Here is a 19,860-nt window from a genome sequence, read left to right on the forward strand (position 1 = left end):
AGAGTGCTGGTGATGCATTCTGGGAAGGTGGTGGAGTTTGACAGCCCTGCTGATCTGTGCCAAAGAGACAACTCCATTTTCTGCAAGCTGGTTGGTGGGAGGGGGGAGAGAGAAGTCGAAGCCATTAGAGGACTAATGACAATGGGAAATGTCAATGGGGATCTCTCTCTGTTTCCCCACAGGAGGCCAATGGTGGTTGGAATCGGTGGACCAACCAACCATCTGTCCAATGGAGGTGGTAGAAGTTGGCCCTATAATAATTACTGGTCCAGGGTATGATTTTTCTAATCCCCATGATCGTTAAGGTTAGGATAGGGGGTAGGGAAATCTGATCCTAGATCTGTGGTTAAGAGCGGAGACTTCTTTCTCGAGGTCCACCGACTGACATTTGACTTCAGAGAGTAAAGTCTGAATAGTCTAACCTGAGCGAGATTATTCTTTTACTACCATTTAGGAAGTTAGGTTAATTTTCTAGCTTTTTATTCAGAAACACGTTAATGTGGTACAAAGGAATTGATGTGTCAATAGCACAGAGGTAATGAAGAAACATGGAATAAGTACTTTAATATCTTTTGTATTGAAGGGAGTATTTTATAGCGCTATAATGGATTTTGACTGAAAATTCGTCTTCCTAGAGCAAGTCAGTCATTCACTTTGCAGCATCGTCAATCATTTATGAATGTCTGAGATTCCTCTTGCACCTGGTCTGTTGGCAGTATGATAGTTATAGCTAGACAGAGCGCACAATAATGGACATACTTCACATAGATAAAATGCATGTTTACATCCTGTTTGCTGTATGGACGTGCTACAGACGAACAGACTTTGTGATAAATAAAGACATTTTAAAGTTAATCTTTTTCTATTTGTTTACCATTCACACAGAGTACATTTGTTTGGAAGCTCCTCACAATATTGGTACATCTGATGATTTCAAGCCATTCTGTAGCAGAACTACTGTATATCAGTCATTTGAGAATGTTTCTGTTTTGTAATATACTGTAAGAGAGAACAACTCAGGGAGAATCGCCTTTACATACAGCGTTTTAACTTGTGGTCAGTACTCTCATGTACAGTAATATGAAGGTGTAACATGTTCAAAATAAAATGTCTCTACTGGTTTTACACGTCTTGTCACTGTTTTTATTTATTGAGTTTGCTTGAACGTCATTTTGATAATTGTCATAATTAGTTATATTTCTGTTTTACACATCCCATGTTATTGTTTTGTTGAGTTTGGGTTGATCAAAATGTCAATATGATTACATAATTGTCATTAATGGTAATTGGAAGGAGGAGTAGCCCCACCTTAAAAGGTATGGTTACATAGTAAGAATGTTATAATGTCTCATAAATCAGTTCTATTCAAGTCTTAATCCCTAGATCATGCCACACCTTCATTGTTGTGTCTTATAATTACCATGAGTCATGAATGAACGCATAGCTGCCCCTCCCTTGAAACAAGACAACTTTTTGGCACACCTCTGCATTTTTTTTTTCTATTACCAGACCATTTGTTTTCCAGCTGTCTTGGCGTGGAGAATGCTCTGTTTGTTTTATTTCCCTCTATCTCACAGTTCCAGTCTTGAGAGGCCAGGTTTCAGTGATCACCGTGCCTACCTGGACTGGGGAGGGTGTGTGACGGTGTGCAGCTGGAAAGACATGCCGAATGTGGAACCAGTTTGTCTGCTTTGGGGAGAGTATGCTTTCGCTGACTGAGGCACGGGGTAGGCAGTCCTACAGGAGTAAACGGCAGGGACTGATAACACTGTGTCGCAACTCTCTCACATTGGTGGTTAAACTCTTCAATGGCTGAATAACAAGAACAAACCCAGTCAAAATTGCCCAATGGAGCCTAAGGTAAGAGTTGCCAACTTTTGCTTAAGTACTCCATCCAGACCATATGGTGCCAAGTACAATTGCTATTGTTTAAGAAGTCCACAATGATGTAATCATTGTAGTAGCTAGATGAGTGTCAAGTTTGCAACAGTATGTGCAGGTTTGTAATGCAAATGTCTACAGTAACTATTGGCATGGATCATGTTTTAATATGCTGATGTGAAACATTTTATACCTGAAAAAAGATATTAAGGATGCATATAGAGTAGGAGAAGCCATACATTTTGAAGAGACACTCTGAATTGGCATATTTTTGTACAGTAGTATGTACAGTACAGTACATATTAAAGGTTAAATATTCACATGCCTTTAGTTTGTCTTGAGTCAAAAGAGAGCTCATAAAATACAACCTTAGACTTGGAGAAAATCTCAGTCAGCCTCTAATCTCTTACAGCTCTGCACAATGTGAATGAAAGTCAAATAATAGGAATTATTTTAACAGAGTAATTGTCAATAAAGTGCCATGTTTCATAAAATATGATTTCAGCTTTTAGCTTACTGTCAGTCCACTCTTCTTTAAGTGTACATACAGGTAACTGCCAAAATAAAGGAAACACCAACATAAAGTGTCTCAATAGGGTGTTGGGCCACCACGAGCCACATCAGCTTCAATGCACCTTGGCATAGATTCTACATGTGTCTGGAACTCTATTGGAGGGATGAGGCACCATTCTTCCTCAAGAAATTCTGTCATTTGATGTTTTGTTGATAGTGGTGGAAAATTCTGTCTCAGGCGCCACTCCAGAATCTCCCATAAGTGTTCAATTGGTTTGAGATATGGTGACTGAGACTGCCATGGCATTTGGTTTACATTGTTTTCATGCTCATCAAACCATTCAGTGACCACTCGTGCCCTGTGAATGAGGGCATTGTCATCCTATGGGGGCATAGCGACAGTAGCCAAAATGGGAGAATAGCCATGGTAGCCAAAATAATGGCCTGCCCAGCTTTTTTATACATGATGGTATGTTAATTGCTTAATTAACTCAGGAACCAGGAACCTTTTGCAGCACTGAGCAAATTTCAGCATTGTGACATTTCTGTGCAACTTCCAGTGTGCATTTACTGTGAACACTGAGGCTGTTCCTGCTTTAAGTTACAGTTTTAACAGTGGCCAAGTAGACTACTGAGGCTGTTTGATCATAATGTGGGGCTACCAGACAGTGGCAGTCAGTGCCAGAGTTTCTATTGGACAAATGTAGAGAGTTTCTACTGGACAAATGTAGGTATGTTTATCCCCGTTTTGATCCATTTGCTTCCGTTTAATAAACTTTTTTCAACAGAATCTGCAGAACGAATACACCCCTGACCACGCTAAAACATATTTCACTTTCGTAGCAGCCATGTTGTATTCCTTCTCGCAGCTATGCGCTCTCCTGCTCTCACCTTTTCTCTTCAACTTATGGACTTCAATGCACAACACAGCTGTATGTGACCAGGCGAAAAAATCTTTCCATGCCAAACCATATCATACCCGCTACACACAGCTTACATCGTTGTCACCATATTAGCTAAAGTAATGTAATAGTCAGCATAGCTAATAGAACTAACACGTTAGTAAACCCGCTAGAATCATGCAGTAATGTTACAGTGTGCAGTAAGTAAGCAGTTTAGCACTTACACCGGCAGTCCCCGGTGGTAATAAATTAATTAAACCAAAAGCTTACAGTGGGGGAAAAAAGTATTTGATCCCCTGCTGATTTTGTACGTTTGCACTTACAAAGAAATGATCAGTCTATAATTTTAATAGTAGGTTTATTTGAACAGTGAGAGACAGAATAACAACAAAAAAATCCTGAAAAACGCATGTCAAAAATGTTATAAAATGATTTGCATTTTAATGAGGGACATAAGTATTTGACCCCTCTGCAAAACATGACTTAGTACTTGGTGGCAAAACCCTTGTTGGCAATCACAGAGGTCAGACGTTTCTTGTAGTTGGCCACCAGGTTTGCACACATCTCAGGAGGGATCTTCTCCAAGTCATTAAGGTTTCGAGGCTGACGTTTGGCAACTCGAACCTTCAGCTCCCTCCACAGATTTTCTATGGGATTAAGGTCTGGAGACTGGCTAGGCCACTCCAGGACCTTAATGTGCTTCTTCTTGAGCCACTCCTTTGTTGCCTTGGCCGTGTGTTTTGGGTCATTGTCATGCTGGAATACCCATCCACGACCCATTTTCAATGCCCTGGCTGAGGGAAGGAGGTTCTCGCCCAAGATTTGACGGTACATGGCCCCGTCCATCGTCCCTTTGATGCGGTGAAGTTGTCCTGTCCCCTTAGCAGAAAAACACCCCCAAAGCATAATGTTTCCACCTCCATGTTTGACGGTGGAGATGGTGTTCTTGGGGTCATAGGCAGCATTCCTCCTCCTCCAAACACGGCGAGTTGAGTTGATGTCAAAGAGCTCCATTTTGGTCTCATCTGACCACAACACGTTAACCAGTTGTCCTCTGAGTCATTCAGATGTTCATTGGCAAACTTCAGACGGGCATGTATATGTATTCTTGAGCAGGGGGACCTTGCAGGCACTGCAGGATTTCAGTCCTTCACGGCGTAGTGTGTTACCAATTGTTTTCTTGGTGACTATGGTCCCAGCTGCCTTGAGATCATTGACAAGAACCTCCCGTGTAGTTCTGGGCTGATTCCTCACCGTTCTCATGATCATTGCAACTCCACAAGGTGAGATCTTGCATGGAGCCCCAGGCCGAGGGATATTGACAGTTCTTTTGTGTTTCTTCCATTTGCGAATAATCGCACCTAATGTTGTCACCTTCTCACCAAGCTGCTTGGCGATGGTCTTGTAGCCCATTCCAGCCTTGTGTAGGTCTACAATCTTGTCCCTGACATCCTTGGAGAGCTCTTTGGTCTTGGCCATGCTGGAGAGTTTGGAATCTGATTGATTGATTGCTTCTGTGGACAGGTGTCTTTTTTACAGGTAACAAGCTGCGGTTAGGAGCACTCCCTTTAAGAGTGTGCTCCTAATCTCTGCTCGTTACCTGTATAAAAGACACCTGGGAGCCAGAAATCTTTCTGATTAAGAGGGGGTCAAATACTTATTTCCCTCATTAAAATGCAAATCAATTTATAACATTTTGACATGCATTTTTCTGGATATTTTTGTTGTTATTCTGTCTCTCACTGTTCAAATAAACCTACCATTAAAATTATAGACTGATCCTTTCTTTGTCAGTGGGCAAACGTACAAAATCAGCAGGGGATCAAATACTTTTTTCCCCCACTGTACCTTGTCTTGGTCGAGTTCCACGTGGCTACATGCAGCTCTTGCTTTGATCCCAAAACAAGCACATCTACTCAAGACCGCTCCTGGTGTAAATACAGTCCAGTTCAAAGTAAATGGCACAGCTCCATATATGGCAATGGTATATTTGCATATAGGCCTACTACAGCTCTGATTACATCCCTCCTCTCTTCCTTTACACCACTGACACTGACCAAATCGGGTCACCGTCTTCCAGCTGATGCCAAAACTCGAGTCCCACCACATTATTTCTGCCGCATGCACAAATTCATGATGTTTCTCCTATGAACAGAGTAAGTTAAATATTCTTCGATATTAAAAAAGACCCAAGCTGCTAATAATAACAACAACGCAAGCCTATCGATACACTTTCCTACTCGTTCACAGGGGTGGAAAAAGTACCCAATTGTTATACTTGAAGAAAAGTAATGATACATGAATAAAAAATGACTCAAGTAAAAGTGACCCACTAAAATACTACTTGAGTAAAAGTCTAAAAGTATTTGGTTTTAAATATACTTAATTATCAAAAGTAAATGTAATTGCTAAAATATACTTAAGTATCAAAAGTAAAAGTATAAATCATTTCAAATTCCTTATGTTACGGATATCCAGGGCCACGCTCCAACACTCAGATATAATTTACAAACGAAGCATGTGTTTAGTGAGTCCGCCAGATCAGAGGAGGGAGTAGGGATGACCAGGGATGTTCTTTTGATAAGTGTGTGAATTAGACAATTTCCTGTCCTGCTAAGCATTCAAAATGTAATGAGTACTTTTGGGTGTCAGGGAAATGTTTGGAGTAAAAAGTACAGAATTTTCTTTAGGAATGTAATGAAGTAAAAGTGAAAGTTGTCAAAAATATAAATAGTAAAGTAAAGTACAGATACCCAAAAAAACTACCTAAGTAGTACTTTCAAGTATTTTTGCTTTAGTACTTTACACCAGTGCTCATTCATTACTACTGCAGTGCTTGTTGTAATGCTGAGATGAAATAGGAAGAATGCACATTTTATGGTTTATAAAAGTGTTGAATACAAAGCCTTGACAGTGCTGAGTAAGAACTTAAACAGGAACACACTCATAAAAATGAATTGACAGTCTCTCATGGTTTAAAACGTTTTTAAATCTGACAGTTTCAACTTTGCTGTTGTTTTCTTTTATGCCTGCTACGTTACTACAGACATGGTAATCTGAGCCCTCGGATTGGCCAGTGGTAGATATATAGTACACTGGCTCTCCGGGCCCATTGGGAAGGAAGAGTTGTACCTTCAGACACATTAAATGATTCAAAATCGCAACAGTTCTCCTGCCAGGTGCGCCAGGCAGCTGAAACGGGTGCACCTACCGTCAACAGCCCGAGACAAATATAAAAATCACCAGTTGGTGTCCACTGCTCGAGAACGTCTCTCCGTGGGCTGATATTTCTCCGGGGGGAGCTGCGCAGCAGTCTCGGGGCTGGGAGCGCACAGTCTAGAGGGAACATTGCTGACCAGGTGAATCCAGCTGAAAGCTATGATCCCTTATTGATGTCACTTGGTAAATCCACGTCAATCAATGTAGATGAAGGGAAGGAGACAGGATAAAGAATCATTTTTAAACCTTGAGACAATTGAGACATGTATGTGTGTCATTCAGAGGGTGAATGGTCAAGACAAAACATTTGAGCTCCATTGAACGGGCTATGGTAGTAGGTTCCAGACGCACTGAATTGTGTCAAGAACAACTAAAATCTTTTCAAATTGTATTTGTCACACGCGCCAAATACAACAGGTAGACCTTACAGTGAAATGCTTACTTACAAACCCTTAACCAACATTGCAGTTTTAAGAAAATACCTAAACAAAAAGTAAGAGATAGGAACAACAAATAATTAAAGAGCAGCTGTAAATAACAATAGTGAGGCTATATACAGGGGGTACCGGTACAGAGTCAATGTGCGGAGGCACCGATGTCGAGGTAATTGAGGTAATATGTACATGTAGGTAGAGTTATTAAAGTGACTATGCATAGATATTAACAGAGAGTAGCAGCAGCTTAGAAGAGGGAGGGGGGCAATGCAAATAGTCTGGGTAGCCATTTGATTAGCCGTTCAGGAGTCTTATGGCTTGGGGGCAGAAGCTGTTTAGAAGCCTCTTGGACATAGACTTGGCACCCCGGTACCGTTTGCTGCGCGTTGACAGAGAGAACAGTCTAACAGAGTGAACAGTCCAGGGTGGCTGGAGTCTTTGAAATCACCGCCTGGTATAGAGGTCCTGGATGGCAGGAAACTTGACCCCGGTAATGTACTGGGCCTTACGCACTACCCTCTGTAGTGCCTTGCGGTCGGAGGCCTAGCAGTTGCCATACCAGGCAGTGATGCAACCCGTCAGGATGCTCTCAATGGTGCAGCTGTAGAACCTTTTGAGGATCTGAGGACCCATTCCAAATCTTTTCAGTCTCCTGAGGGGGAATAGGTTTTCTTGTGCCCTCTCAATGACTGTCTTGGTGTGCTTGGACCATGTTAGTTTGTTGTTGATGTGGATGCCAAGGAACTTGAAGCTCTCAACCTGCTCCACTACAGGCCCGCCGATGAGAATGGGGGTGTGCTCGGTCCTCCTTTTCCTGTAGTCCACAATCATCTCCTTTGTCTTGATCAAGTTGAGGGAGAGGTTGTTTCCTTGAACCACACGGTAAGGTCTCTGACCTCCCTATAGGCTGTTTCATCGTTGTCGGTAATCAGGCCTACTACTGTTGTGTCATCAGCAAACTTAATGATGGTGTTGGAGTCGTGCCTGGCCGTGCAGTCATGAGTGAACAGGGAGTACAGGAGGGGACTGAGGTGGCACTCCTGAGGGGCCCCCGTGTTGAAGGCGGATGTGGCGGATGTGTTGTTACCTACCCTTACCACCTGGGGGCGGCCCATTAGGAAGTCCAGGATCCAGTTGCAGAGGGAGGTGTTAAGTCCCAGGGTCCTTAGCTTAGTGATGAGCTTTGAGGGCACTATGGTGTTGAACGCTGAGCTGTAGTCAATGAATAGCATTTTCACATAGGTGTTCCTTTTGTCCAGGTGTGAAAGGGCAGTGTGGAGTGCAATAGAGATTGCATCATCTGTGGATCTGTTGGTGTGGTATGCAAATTGGAGTGGGTTTCTGTGATAATGGTGTTGATGTGAGCCATGACCAGCCTTTCAAAGCATTTCATGGCTACAGACGTTAGTGCTACGGGTCGGTAGTCATTTAGGCAGGTTACCTTACTGTTCTTGGGCACAGGGACTATGGTGGTCTGCTTGAAACATGTTGGTATTACAGACTCAGACAGGGAGAGGTTGAAAATGTCAGTGAAGACACTTGCAAGTTGGTCAGCTAATGCTCGGAGTACGCGTCCTGGTAATCCGTCTGGCCCTGCGGCCTTGTGAATGTTGACCAGTTTAAAGGTCTTACTCGTCAGCTGCGGAGAGCATGATCACACAGTCTGGAACAGCTGATGTTCTTTTGCATGTTTCAGTGTTATTGTCTCGAAGCAAACATAGAAGTTATTTAGCTCGTCTGGTAGGATATTGTGTCACTGGGCAGCTCTCGGCTGTGCTTCTCTTAGTATTCTGTAATAGTTTGCAAGCCCTGCCACATCCGACGAGCATTGGAGCCGGTATAGTATGATTCGATCTTAGTCCTGTATTGACGCTTTGCCTGTTTGATTGTTCATCGGAGGGCATAGCGGAATTTCTTATGAATTTCTGTGTTAGAATCCCGCTCCTTGAAAGTGGCAGCTCTACCTTTTAGCTCAGCGCGAATGTTGACTATAATCCATGGCTTCTGGTTGGAGTATGTACGTACAGTCACTTGGGGACGAAGTCCTCGATGCACTGATTGATAAAGCCAGTGAGTGTGGTGTACTCCTCAATGCCATCGAAAGAATCCCAGAACATATTCCAGTCTGTGCTAGCAAAACAGTCCTGTAGTTTAGCATCTGCTTCATCTGACCACTTTTTTATAGACCGTGTCACTGGTGCTTCCTGCTTGAATTTTTGCTTGTAAGCAGGAAACAGGAGGATATAATTATGGTCAGATTTGCCAAATGGAGGGCGAGGGAGAGCTTTGAACGCGTCTCTGTGTGTGGACTAAAGGTGGTCTAGAATTTCTTTCCCTCTGGTTGCACATGTAACATGCTGATAGAAATGAGGTAAAACTGATTTAAGTTTCCTGCTGGGTTTTTCACACTCAACAGTTTCCTGTGTGTATCAACAATGGTCCACCACCCAAAGGACATCCAGCCAACTTGACACAACCGTGGGAAGCATTGGAGTCAACATGGGCCAACATCCCTGTGGAATGCTTTCGACACCTTGTAGAGTCCATGCCCCAACCAATTGAGGCTGTTCTGAGGGCAAAAGGGGGAGGGCATTAGGTGTTCCTAATGTTTGGTATACTCAGTGAGGTTTAGTAAATCTGAGTGATTCATATTTTTACATATTCATATTTTGGAGGTATTTGATGAAGTAAATTATGATTATTGTGGAATTGGTAGCAAAGCACACAAGTTATTGCTCATAGAGCAGCAGTCTCACTAAGCATGTGACACAAATCACTTACACAACTTACACTGTTTACAAATAACTTAATTTGAGCCCCTGCCACAGCAAGCTTTTCATAATAGAAAGTGGTGGGTGTGGTCACTTTTGAGTGTACACCCAACTATTTCCCTGGACAAACTTGTTCCTGTTGTTCCCTCCATCTCCCAAGGCCACACCTCAAAGGTGCAGCTACCTGAATGTCAACCATGTACCTATTTGCTTATGTTATTTACATTTTACATCATTTAGCAGACACTCTTATCCAGAGCGACTTACAGTAGTGAATGCATACATTTCATACATTTTTTTTCTGTGCTGGCCCCCCGTGGGAATTGAACCCACAACCCTGGTGTTGCAAACACCATGCTCTACCAACTGAGCTACAGGGAAGGCTATGTAAACAGGTTACCCCTCCATAGCCCCTTTTTAGTTGTGGTTTCAGCTGGTTTTGGTCTTTATGGTAAAATGAGCTGTGCCATTATTGTATTTGTTTGTAGTTTTAATTCTGGAGTGGAAATATTACCTTTCTTTGCATTTGATACTCTTGAAGGCCTATATATATTTAGGCCTATATGATTTGATAATTATAGAATGAAACCAAGCTGAGAATTTATTTTCAATTGATTCTTTCCTCCTCAACAGGTTTAAACAGAAGAGCGTTTCATTAAAGGCTGCTGTGAAAACATCAGGATCATGGTATGTGAGATCATTCATCCATTAGCCATGATGATAGTAATAACAAGCATATTCCAACACAATAAGCTAAGCAAAAAGAAATGTACTTTTTGAAAAACACCTATGCCCCAACATTGCTTTCTGGAAGTGAATTTCATTTTAAAAATCTATAACAAATGTTATTGTAAATAACATTTCTAAGTTCATTGTTGAAATTCTATTTGATGTTTGAAACATGACCAATGCTGATGCTACACACCTACCTTTGTATATCTGCTTTTAGCCTGGTCACCGTAGGGGAAGGAGCCTCTCTGAGGGGCTGATGCTGGAGGAATCAGAAAAGGGAGGATTGGTTATCTCTAGCGTTATCGGTGGCTCTTCTGGCAATCATGGGCTCAAAGAAGGTATGAGTCTCTTATTTAATGTATACACTTTTTGTTTTGGTATTTACATTTCTTTGAGAAAATGTAAAATTTCACATTTTGGATTGTTGTCTGAATTATGTGGAACAGTAAAATACAGTGCAACTGAGCCACAGGCTTCCCTGTGGCTCAGTTGGTAGAGCATGGTGTTTGCAACGCCAGCATGGTGTGTGCAACGCCAGGGTTGTGGGTTTGATTCCCATGGGGGGCCAGTACAAAAAACAAAAAAAATGTATGCATTCGCTACTGTAAGTAGAGCGTCTGCTAAATGACGTAAATGTAGAAGATCTTTTTTTTTCAGGAGATGAAATTGTGGGTGCCACAATCAACTTTGACCAACTTTCGAAAGACGATGTGTTGAAAATACTGAAGCTGATGGATGATAATGGATTTGATGAGAAGGTTCAAGTTCTGACTAAAAATAATTTGAGCAAGAGTATGGGGACCTTGGACAGCATCAAAGCACCAGAGGAGGTTTGTGGAATATAGTTAGTAAATAGAATAAGCAGGGGGGGAAATTATTTCAGAAGGTTGCTGGATAAAATATGTTGTTTGTTAAAGGGTCAGTTTGAGATGTTGGCAATGAAGCCCTTTATTTACTTCCCCAGAGTCAGATAACCTTGTGGATACCATTTTTATGTCTCTGCGTGTAGTTTGAAGGAATTTGAAGGATTGGTTTCTCTTCACAGATGCTGAAGGATTCATATAATAGACTCTACAATGCCAAAATAAATAGGTTCATGACAAATGACAGCCCTGGACAACCTGCAGGTGCTGGGGAAAGAGGCTCCCATAATGGACAGGTGAAGGGCAAGGGACCGGGACCTCTCTGGGACAAGCCTAAAGTGAAAGGTGACCTCAAACTCCCTGTCCTCACCACGGATAACCCAGTTGTGGAGACACCCAAAGTAGATGCTCCTACCTACCTAGAGTCTCCAGACCTCAAATTCTCTGCTCCAAAGTTAAAGGTGCCTAAACTTGATGTCAAAGGCGCGGTACCTGATGCTCGCGGTGGAGAACTTTCATTGCCTAATGCCAAAATTAGTGCATCAGATCTCTCCCTGCCTCATTTGAATGGGTCACTAAACATTGATGCTCCATCAGTTAACCTGGAAAGGCCATATCTTGAAACTGATATAGATGCTATCGATGTTCTAGAATTTGATATGTCTTTGCCCGAAGTTGACCTCAAATGCCCTGATCTTGACCTAAAAGTTATAGATCCACTTCCCAAAGTTGTAGGAAATATCAATGTCCCAGAAGCAGAGCTCAATCTACCAGAGGAGGTTGTCACTGGACCTACTTTAAATATCAACGCCCCAAAGTTTGATATTGAAAGAGGCAAAAATGTAAAAATGCCCAAATTTAAGATGCCTGACTTGGGTCTCTCTGGACCCAGAGTAAATGTACCCAGCCTTGAGGTTGATACACCAAATATGAGGATCCCAGATAAAAATCTCAAAGGTCCCCAACGAGACCTACAAACACCAGATGTTAATCTCAAAGGTCCTAATCTAGATCTGCAAGCCCCAGATGTCAGCATGATGAATATGCCTTCAAGTAAAATCAGAGTCTGGTCCTCCAAGAAACTGAAAAACCCAAACCTTGATGTGGATGATCCCTCTGGTTATTTTGAATTGCCTAAGGTTAGGCTCTCTCGCACAGTACAAAAAGGACCAGATCTTGGCATTGATGCTGATGTAAAAACACCAAAGGTAAGTCTCAAAGCTCCCAAGATAAAAGGTGGGCTTGATGCACCTGACTTGAATTTACCCAAAGTCGACCTGAAAGAACTTAAATTAGATGTAAACACTCCAGATATTGACATTGATGGCATTGATGGAGACTTGGACGGACCCAACCTGAGCTTATCATCTTCCAAATTAAAACGATCAGACTTGGATGTAGGTAGCCCATATGGAAAATTAAAGATGCCAAGTTTTAAAATGCCAGACTTTGGCTTCTCAGGGCCAGATGTTCAAGGGCCTGACTTTGAGGTAAAAAATCCAGACTTGGATCTTTCAGCCCCAAAGTTTAAAGGGGGAATTAGTCCCCCAGATTTGGATCTGCCACATGTAGACCTCAAAGGCCCCAAATTAGACCTCAAGGCATCAGATGTAAACTTTAATATGCCCTCAGGTAAAGTCAAAGTACCTACGTTGAAGAAACCAAAGGTTGATCTGAATGCTCCTGATCTGGCCATTAATGGCCCCTCTGGTAAACTGAAAATGCCCAAATTTGGGCTGTCTGGTAAAATGCCAAAATCTCCCAAATTGAATCTCAAAGCTCCAAAGATGAAGGGGGGAATTGATTTTTCAGACCTGAATTTACCAGATGCTGACCTCAAAGCCCCTAAACTAGATGTGAATGCTCCAGATCTCGACATCAATGCACCCTCAGGGAAATTCAAGATGCCTAAATTTGGGCTGTCTGGTACAATGCCAAAATCTCCCAAATTAAATATTAAAGCTCCAAAGATGAAGGGGGGAATTGATTTTCCAGACCTGAATTTACCAGATGCTGACCTCAAAGCCCCTAAACTAGATGTGAATGCTCCAGATCTCGACATCAATGCACCCTCAGGGAAATTCAAGATGCCAAAATTTGGGCTGTCTGGTACAATGCCAACATCTCCCAAATTAAATCTTAAAGCTCCAAAGATGAAGGGGGGAATTGATTTTTCAGACCTGAATTTACCAGATGCTGACCTCAAAGCCCCTAAACTAGATGTGAATGCTCCAGATGTAGACATCAATGCACCCTCAGGGAAATTCAAGATGCCTAAATTCAGAGGCCTAAAGGGACAAGATGTTGACATTAATGGCGCTATAGAGGGACCAGATCGGAACTTGTCATCTCCCAAACTCAAGGGTCCCAAAGCAGACCTAAACATTCCAGACACTGATATTGACAGTCCATCAGGAAAACTCAAAATGCCAACTTTCAAGATGCCAGATTTAGGATTCTCTGGACCAAAAGTTAAGGGGCCTGACTTAGATCTTTCAGCCCCCAAGTTAAAAGGGGGAATTAGTCCCCCAAATTTAGATCTGCCACATGTAGACCTCAAAGGCCCCAAATTAGACCTCAATGCACCAGATGTAGACTTGAATATGCCCTCAGGTAAAGTCAAAGTACCTACATTGAAGAAACCAAAGGTTGATCTGAATGCTCCTGGTCTGGACATTGATGGCCCCTCTGGTAAACTTAAAATGCCCAAATTTGGGCTGTCTGGTAAAATGCCAAAATCTCCCAAATTAAATATTAAAGCTCCAAAGATGAAGGGGGGAATTGATTTTCCAGACCTGAATTTACCAGATGCTGACCTCAAAGCCCCTAAACTAGATGTGAATGCTCCAGATCTCGACATCAATGCACCCTCAGGGAAATTCAAGATGCCTAAATTTGGGCTGTCTGGTACAATGCCAAAATCTCCCAAATTAAATATTAAAGCTCCAAAGATGAAGGGGGGAATTGATTTTCCAGACCTGAATTTAAAAGATGCTGACCTCAAAGCCCCTAAACTAGATGTGAATGCTCCAGATCTCGACATCAATGCACCCTCAGGGAAATTCAAGATGCCTAAATTTGGGCTGTCTGGTACAATGCCAAAATCTCCCAAATTAAATATTAAAGCTCCAAAGATGAAGGGGGGAATTGATTTTCCAGACCTGAATTTACCAGATGCTGACCTCAAAGCCCCTAAACTAGATGTGAATGCTCCAGATCTCGACATCAATGCACCCTCAGGGAAATTCAAGATGCCTAAATTTGGGCTGTCTGGTACAATGCCAAAATCTCCCAAATTAAATATTAAAGCTCCAAAGATGAAGGGGGGAATTGATTTTCCAGACCTGAATTTACCAGATGCTGACCTCAAAGCCCCTAAACTAGATGTGAATGCTCCAGATCTCGACATCAATGCACCCTCAGGGAAATTCAAGATGCCTAAATTTGGGCTGTCTGGTACAATGCCAAAATCTCCCAAATTAAATCTTAAAGCTCCAAAGATGAAGGGGGGAATTGATTTCCCAGACCTGAATTTCCCAGATGCTGACCTCAAAGCCCCTAAACTAGATGTGAATGCTCCAGATCTCGACATCAATGCACCCTCAGGGAAATTCAAGATGCCTAAATTTGGGCTGCCTGGTACAATGCCAAAATCTCCCAAATTAAATCTTAAAGCTCCAAAGATGAAGGGGGGAATTGATTTTTCAGACCTGAATTTACCAGATGCTGACCTCAAAGCCCCTAAACTAGATGTGAATGCTCCAGATCTCGACATCAATGCACCCTCAGGGAAATTCAAGATGCCTAAATTCAGAGGCCTAAAGGGACCAGATGTTGACATTAATGGCGCTATAGAGGGACCAGATCTGAACTTGTCATCTCCCAAACTCAAGGGTCCCAAAGCAGGCCTAAACATTCCAGACACTGATATTGACAGTCCATCAGGAAAACTCAAAATGCCAACTTTCAAGATGCCAGATTTAGGATTCTCTGGACCAAAAGTTAAGGGGCCTGACTTAGATCTTTCAGCCCCCAAGTTTAAAGGGGGAATTAGTCCCCCAGATTTGGATCTGCCACATGTAGACCTCAAAGGCCCCAAATTAGACCTCAATGCACCAGATGTAAACTTTAATATGCCCTCCAGTAAAGTCAATGTACCTACATTGAAGAAACCAAAGGTTGATCTGAATGCTCCTGATCTGGACATTGATGGCCCCTCTGGTAAACTGAAAATGCCCAAATTTGTGCTGTCTGGTAAAATGCCAAAATCCACAAAACTGAATCTCAAAGCCCCAAAGATAAAGGGGGGAATTGATTTTCCAGACCTGAATTTACCAGATGCTGACCTCAAAGCCCCTAAACTAGATGTGAATGCTCCAGATCTCGACATCAATGCACCCTCAGGGAAATTCAAGATGCCTAAATTTGGGCTGCCTGGTACAATGCCAAAATCTCCCAAATTAAATCTTAAAGCTCCAAAGATGAAGGGGGGAATTGATTTTTCAGACCTGAATTTACCAGATGCTGACCTCAAAGCCCCTAAACTAGATGTGAATGCTCCAGATCTCGACATCAATGCACCCTCAGGGAAATTCAAGATGCCTAAATTCAGAGGCCTAAAGGGACCAGATGTTGACATTAATGGCGCTATAGAGGGACCAGATCTGAACTTGTCATCTCCCAAACTCAAGGGTCCCAAAGCAGGCCTAAACATTCCAGACACTGATATTGACAGTCCATCAGGAAAACTCAAAATGCCAACTTTCAAGATGCCAGATTTAGGATTCTCTGGACCAAAAGTTAAGGGGCCTGACTTAGATCTTTCAGCCCCCAAGTTTAAAGGGGGAATTAGTCCCCCAGATTTGGATCTGCCACATGTAGACCTCAAAGGCCCCAAATTAGACCTCAATGCACCAGATGTAAACTTTAATATGCCCTCCGGTAAAGTCAATGTACCTACATTGAAGAAACCAAAGGTTGATCTGAATGCTCCTGATCTGGACATTGATGGCCCCTCTGGTAAACTGAAAATGCCCAAATTTGTGCTGTCTGGTAAAATGCCAAAATCCACAAAACTGAATCTCAAAGCCCCAAAGATAAAGGGGGGAATTGATTTTCCAGACCTGAATTTACCAGATGCTGACCTCAAAGCCCCTAAACTAGATGTGAATGCTCCAGATCTCGACATCAATGCACCCTCAGGGAAATTCAAGATGCCTAAATTTGGGCTGTCTGGTACAATGCCAAAATCTCCCAAATTAAATCTTAAAGCTCCAAAGATGAAGGGGGGAATTGATTTCCCAGACCTGAATTTCCCAGATGCTGACCTCAAAGCCCCTAAACTAGATGTGAATGCTCCAGATCTCGACATCAATGCACCCTCAGGGAAATTCAAGATGCCTAAATTTGGGCTGCCTGGTACAATGCCAAAATCTCCCAAATTAAATCTTAAAGCTCCAAAGATGAAGGGGGGAATTGATTTTTCAGACCTGAATTTACCAGATGCTGACCTCAAAGCCCCTAAACTAGATGTGAATGCTCCAGATGTAGACATCAATGCACCCTCAGGGAAATTCAAGATGCCTAAATTCAGAGGCCTAAAGGGACCAGATGTTGACATTAATGGCGCTATAGAGGGACCAGATCTGAACTTGTCATCTCCCAAACTCAAGGGTCCCAAAGCAGGCCTAAACATTCCAGACACTGATATTGACAGTCCATCAGGAAAACTCAAAATGCCAACTTTCAAGATGCCAGATTTAGGATTCTCTGGACCAAAAGTTAAGGGGCCTGACTTAGATCTTTCAGCCCCCAAGTTTAAAGGGGGAATTAGTCCCCCAGATTTGGATCTGCCACATGTAGACCTCAAAGGCCCCAAATTAGACCTCAATGCACCAGATGTAAACTTTAATATGCCCTCCGGTAAAGTCAATGTACCTACATTGAAGAAACCAAAGGTTGATCTGAATGCTCCTGATCTAGACATTGATGGCCCCTCTGGTAAACTGAAAATGCCCAAATTTGTGCTGTCTGGTAAAATGCCAAAATCCACAAAACTGAATCTCAAAGCCCCAAAGATAAAGGGGGGAATTGATTTCCCAGATTTGAATTTACCAGATGCTGACCTCAAAGCCCCTAAACTAGATGTGAATACCCCAGATCTTGACATAAATGCACCTTCTGGGAAATTCAAAATGCCAAAATTTAAAATGCCTAAATTCAGGGGCCTAAAGGGACCAGATGTTGACATTGATGGAGACTTCGAGGGCCCAGATATAGATATCAATGCCCCCACAGCTAACCTCAAAGGTCCCAAAACAGGTCTAAAAATGCCTGATTTGAAGATGCCTGATTTCAGACTATCTGGCCCAAATGTAGATTATGACTTACCCAATATTGACCTCTCAGCCCCAAAGCTAAAAGGGGGAATCAGTCCCCCAGATTTGAAACTACCTAAGGGTCATCTCAGAGGGCCCAAACTAGACCTCAATGCTCCAGATATGCCCTCAGGTAGATTCAGAGTTCCAACCATAGAGAGGCCAAATGATAGCATCAAAGCCCCTGATTTTGACATCAACACTCCTTCATTCAAAATGCCCAAAATGCCTAAATTTGCGTTGTCTAGTCCAAAAAGACCAGACCATGACATCAGTGCTGACATTGGTTTTAAATTGTCAAAGATGAAAGGTGGGATTGGTTCACCACACCTGGACCTACCTACAGTTGACCTAGAAGCCCCTAAGGTAGATGTAGACACTCCAGATATGAACATTGATGCCCCCTATGGGAAATTCAAAATGCCCCAACTCAAAATGCCTAAATTCGGCCTTTCTGGCTTGAAAGGTCCAGATCCTGGAATAGATGGAGACATTGATGGACCGGACCTGAGCTTGTCAGCCCTGAAAGTAAACACAGCGATCGGTAGTCCAGATTTAGACATAAGTGTTCCCTCTGGTAATCTCAAAGGCCCCCAAGCTGATCTCAATTTGCCAGACAGTGACATTGCTATACAATCTGAAAAACTCAAACTGCCATCCTTTAAGTTGCCTCAGTTTGGAAGTCCCAATCTAAGGGCAGGTACACATATGGACTTTATGAAAACAAATGACATTTCTCCTCCAAAGGCTAAAGTGAATCTAAAAGCACCAGACTTGAAAGTTAGTCACCCAGATGTCAGCCTGAGCATACCCAAAGCTGATATCAGAAGCCCAGAATACAAAGTGTCATCTCATAGTAAACGCAGATCTGATATCCCAGGTGGAGCGCATATAAAAGTGCAAGCAGAAGACAGAGATACAGAAGTGACACTGCCACACACTGATAGGAAGTCTAGGAAGGTCAAAGGAAGGGCCAGTTATCCCATTGCAGATATTGATTTGCCAAAAGTTGAGTATGAAGCATCTGGTTTGGAACTGAGAGGTTCAGACCTTAATGATTCCACAGGGAAATTAAAAATGTCAAAATCCAAGACTTCTAAATTGGGCAGTCATACAAGAATACCAGACCTTGATATAGACTCAAGTCTTGCCAGTATTAACGCCTCAGTCCCTAAACTCCCACCCCCAAGGTATGGAGTCGAGGTTTCACAGCCAGATTTACATTTGAGTAGAACTGACCTCAAGGGCAATACACATCATATGAAAGTCCCAGCTGGTGAAACCAGCAGAACAAAAAGGAGAAGTCCAAAACAGTCTGAAATTGGAACATCCATGTCAAATTTTACTCATGGTTCAAGCCCCAAAATGTCTGAAGATCAAGAAGGATATTTTGTCACTGTATTTCCCAAACATCTCAAAGGGGATGTACCAGACGGAACTGGGAGCCTGAAAAATCATCACAAGGAAGAGTCAAACCGTAGATCTCATACACTCAGAAGTCTCGACTTCAGTGCATCAAATGTGGACCTTGAAGTTCCAGAAGATGAGAACTTAAAAGGGTCAACATTCTGGCTTTCCAAGCTTATATAGCGTTCAGACAACTGACTAAATGTCCTTTTAAGCTGGTTTCAATCACAATCTTCTGTTGAAACATAATGCAGAAAACGTCTGTTACATATAAAACAAGCATCAGATTATTTGCACTTATTTGTACTTTTTTATGTAAATTGATTGGTATTTGTTATGAACATGTTGAAAACGAATGTGTAAAGCTTTCTTTTGTCAAGTGATTAAAAAAATGTATTAAAGGTTTGTTATGTTCTGTTGATAAGCTATTCGAATGGTATTTTTCTCTTCATTGTAATAAAATTAAATGGGATTTAGTAACTTTTATAAATCTTTGTTTTATCTTTCTTTACATGAATTCAACAAAATGATTAATTCAAAACAACTTTAAAATTCATTAGCCTAGGCTTCATTATTCTGACCCAATTCTGACAGTAGACCTTATCAATAAAATGTATTTATAAAGCCCTTCTTACTGTCAGCTGATGTTACAAAGTGCTGTACAGAAACCCAGCCTAAAACCCCAAACAGCAAGCAATGCTTATTTCCCTTACTTTTGAACATTGAAATAACGTTTGGCAAATTAAATATTTCAAGCTGAG

At 42.1% G+C, this 19,860-nt stretch overlaps 1 protein-coding gene across 5 annotated transcripts; it reads left to right on the forward strand.

The window, feature by feature from the left end:
• The first annotated feature begins 1,435 nt into the window (after positions 1-1,435).
• LOC115208705 (neuroblast differentiation-associated protein AHNAK) lies at positions 1,436-19,589 on the forward strand. Of its 5 annotated transcripts, none has more exons than XM_029777001.1 (6): positions 1,436-1,860; positions 10,354-10,407; positions 10,670-10,790; positions 11,110-11,282; positions 11,498-16,711; positions 16,895-19,589. In XM_029777001.1, the coding sequence occupies exons 2-6, from the start codon at positions 10,405-10,407 to the stop codon at positions 19,280-19,282; spliced, it is 7,899 nt and encodes a 2,632-aa protein (XP_029632861.1). In that variant the 5' UTR covers positions 1,436-1,860; positions 10,354-10,404; the 3' UTR covers positions 19,283-19,589. The 5 variants fall into 5 exon arrangements, with proteins under 5 accessions (XP_029632861.1, XP_029632862.1, XP_029632863.1 ...); XM_029777002.1 differs by having other exon boundaries at positions 11,498-15,913; positions 16,529-19,589; XM_029777003.1 differs by having other exon boundaries at positions 1,437-1,860; positions 11,498-15,913; positions 16,712-19,589.
• Positions 19,590-19,860: the final 271 nt, after the last annotated feature.

Source organism: Salmo trutta, chromosome 14, assembly GCF_901001165.1.
Source record: "Salmo trutta chromosome 14, fSalTru1.1, whole genome shotgun sequence".
In the NCBI taxonomy this organism is placed as follows: Eukaryota; Metazoa; Chordata; class Actinopteri; order Salmoniformes; family Salmonidae; genus Salmo; species Salmo trutta.

Excerpts from the sequence above, each read along its gene's own strand:
- LOC115208705 (XM_029776999.1), top strand. Across the intron at positions 10,791-11,109 it reads CAATCATGGGCTCAAAGAAG|GAGATGAAATTGTGGGTGCC; the intron begins GTATGAGTCTCT and ends TTTTTTTTTCAG. Across the intron at positions 11,283-11,497 it reads GCATCAAAGCACCAGAGGAG|ATGCTGAAGGATTCATATAA; the intron begins GTTTGTGGAATA and ends TTCTCTTCACAG.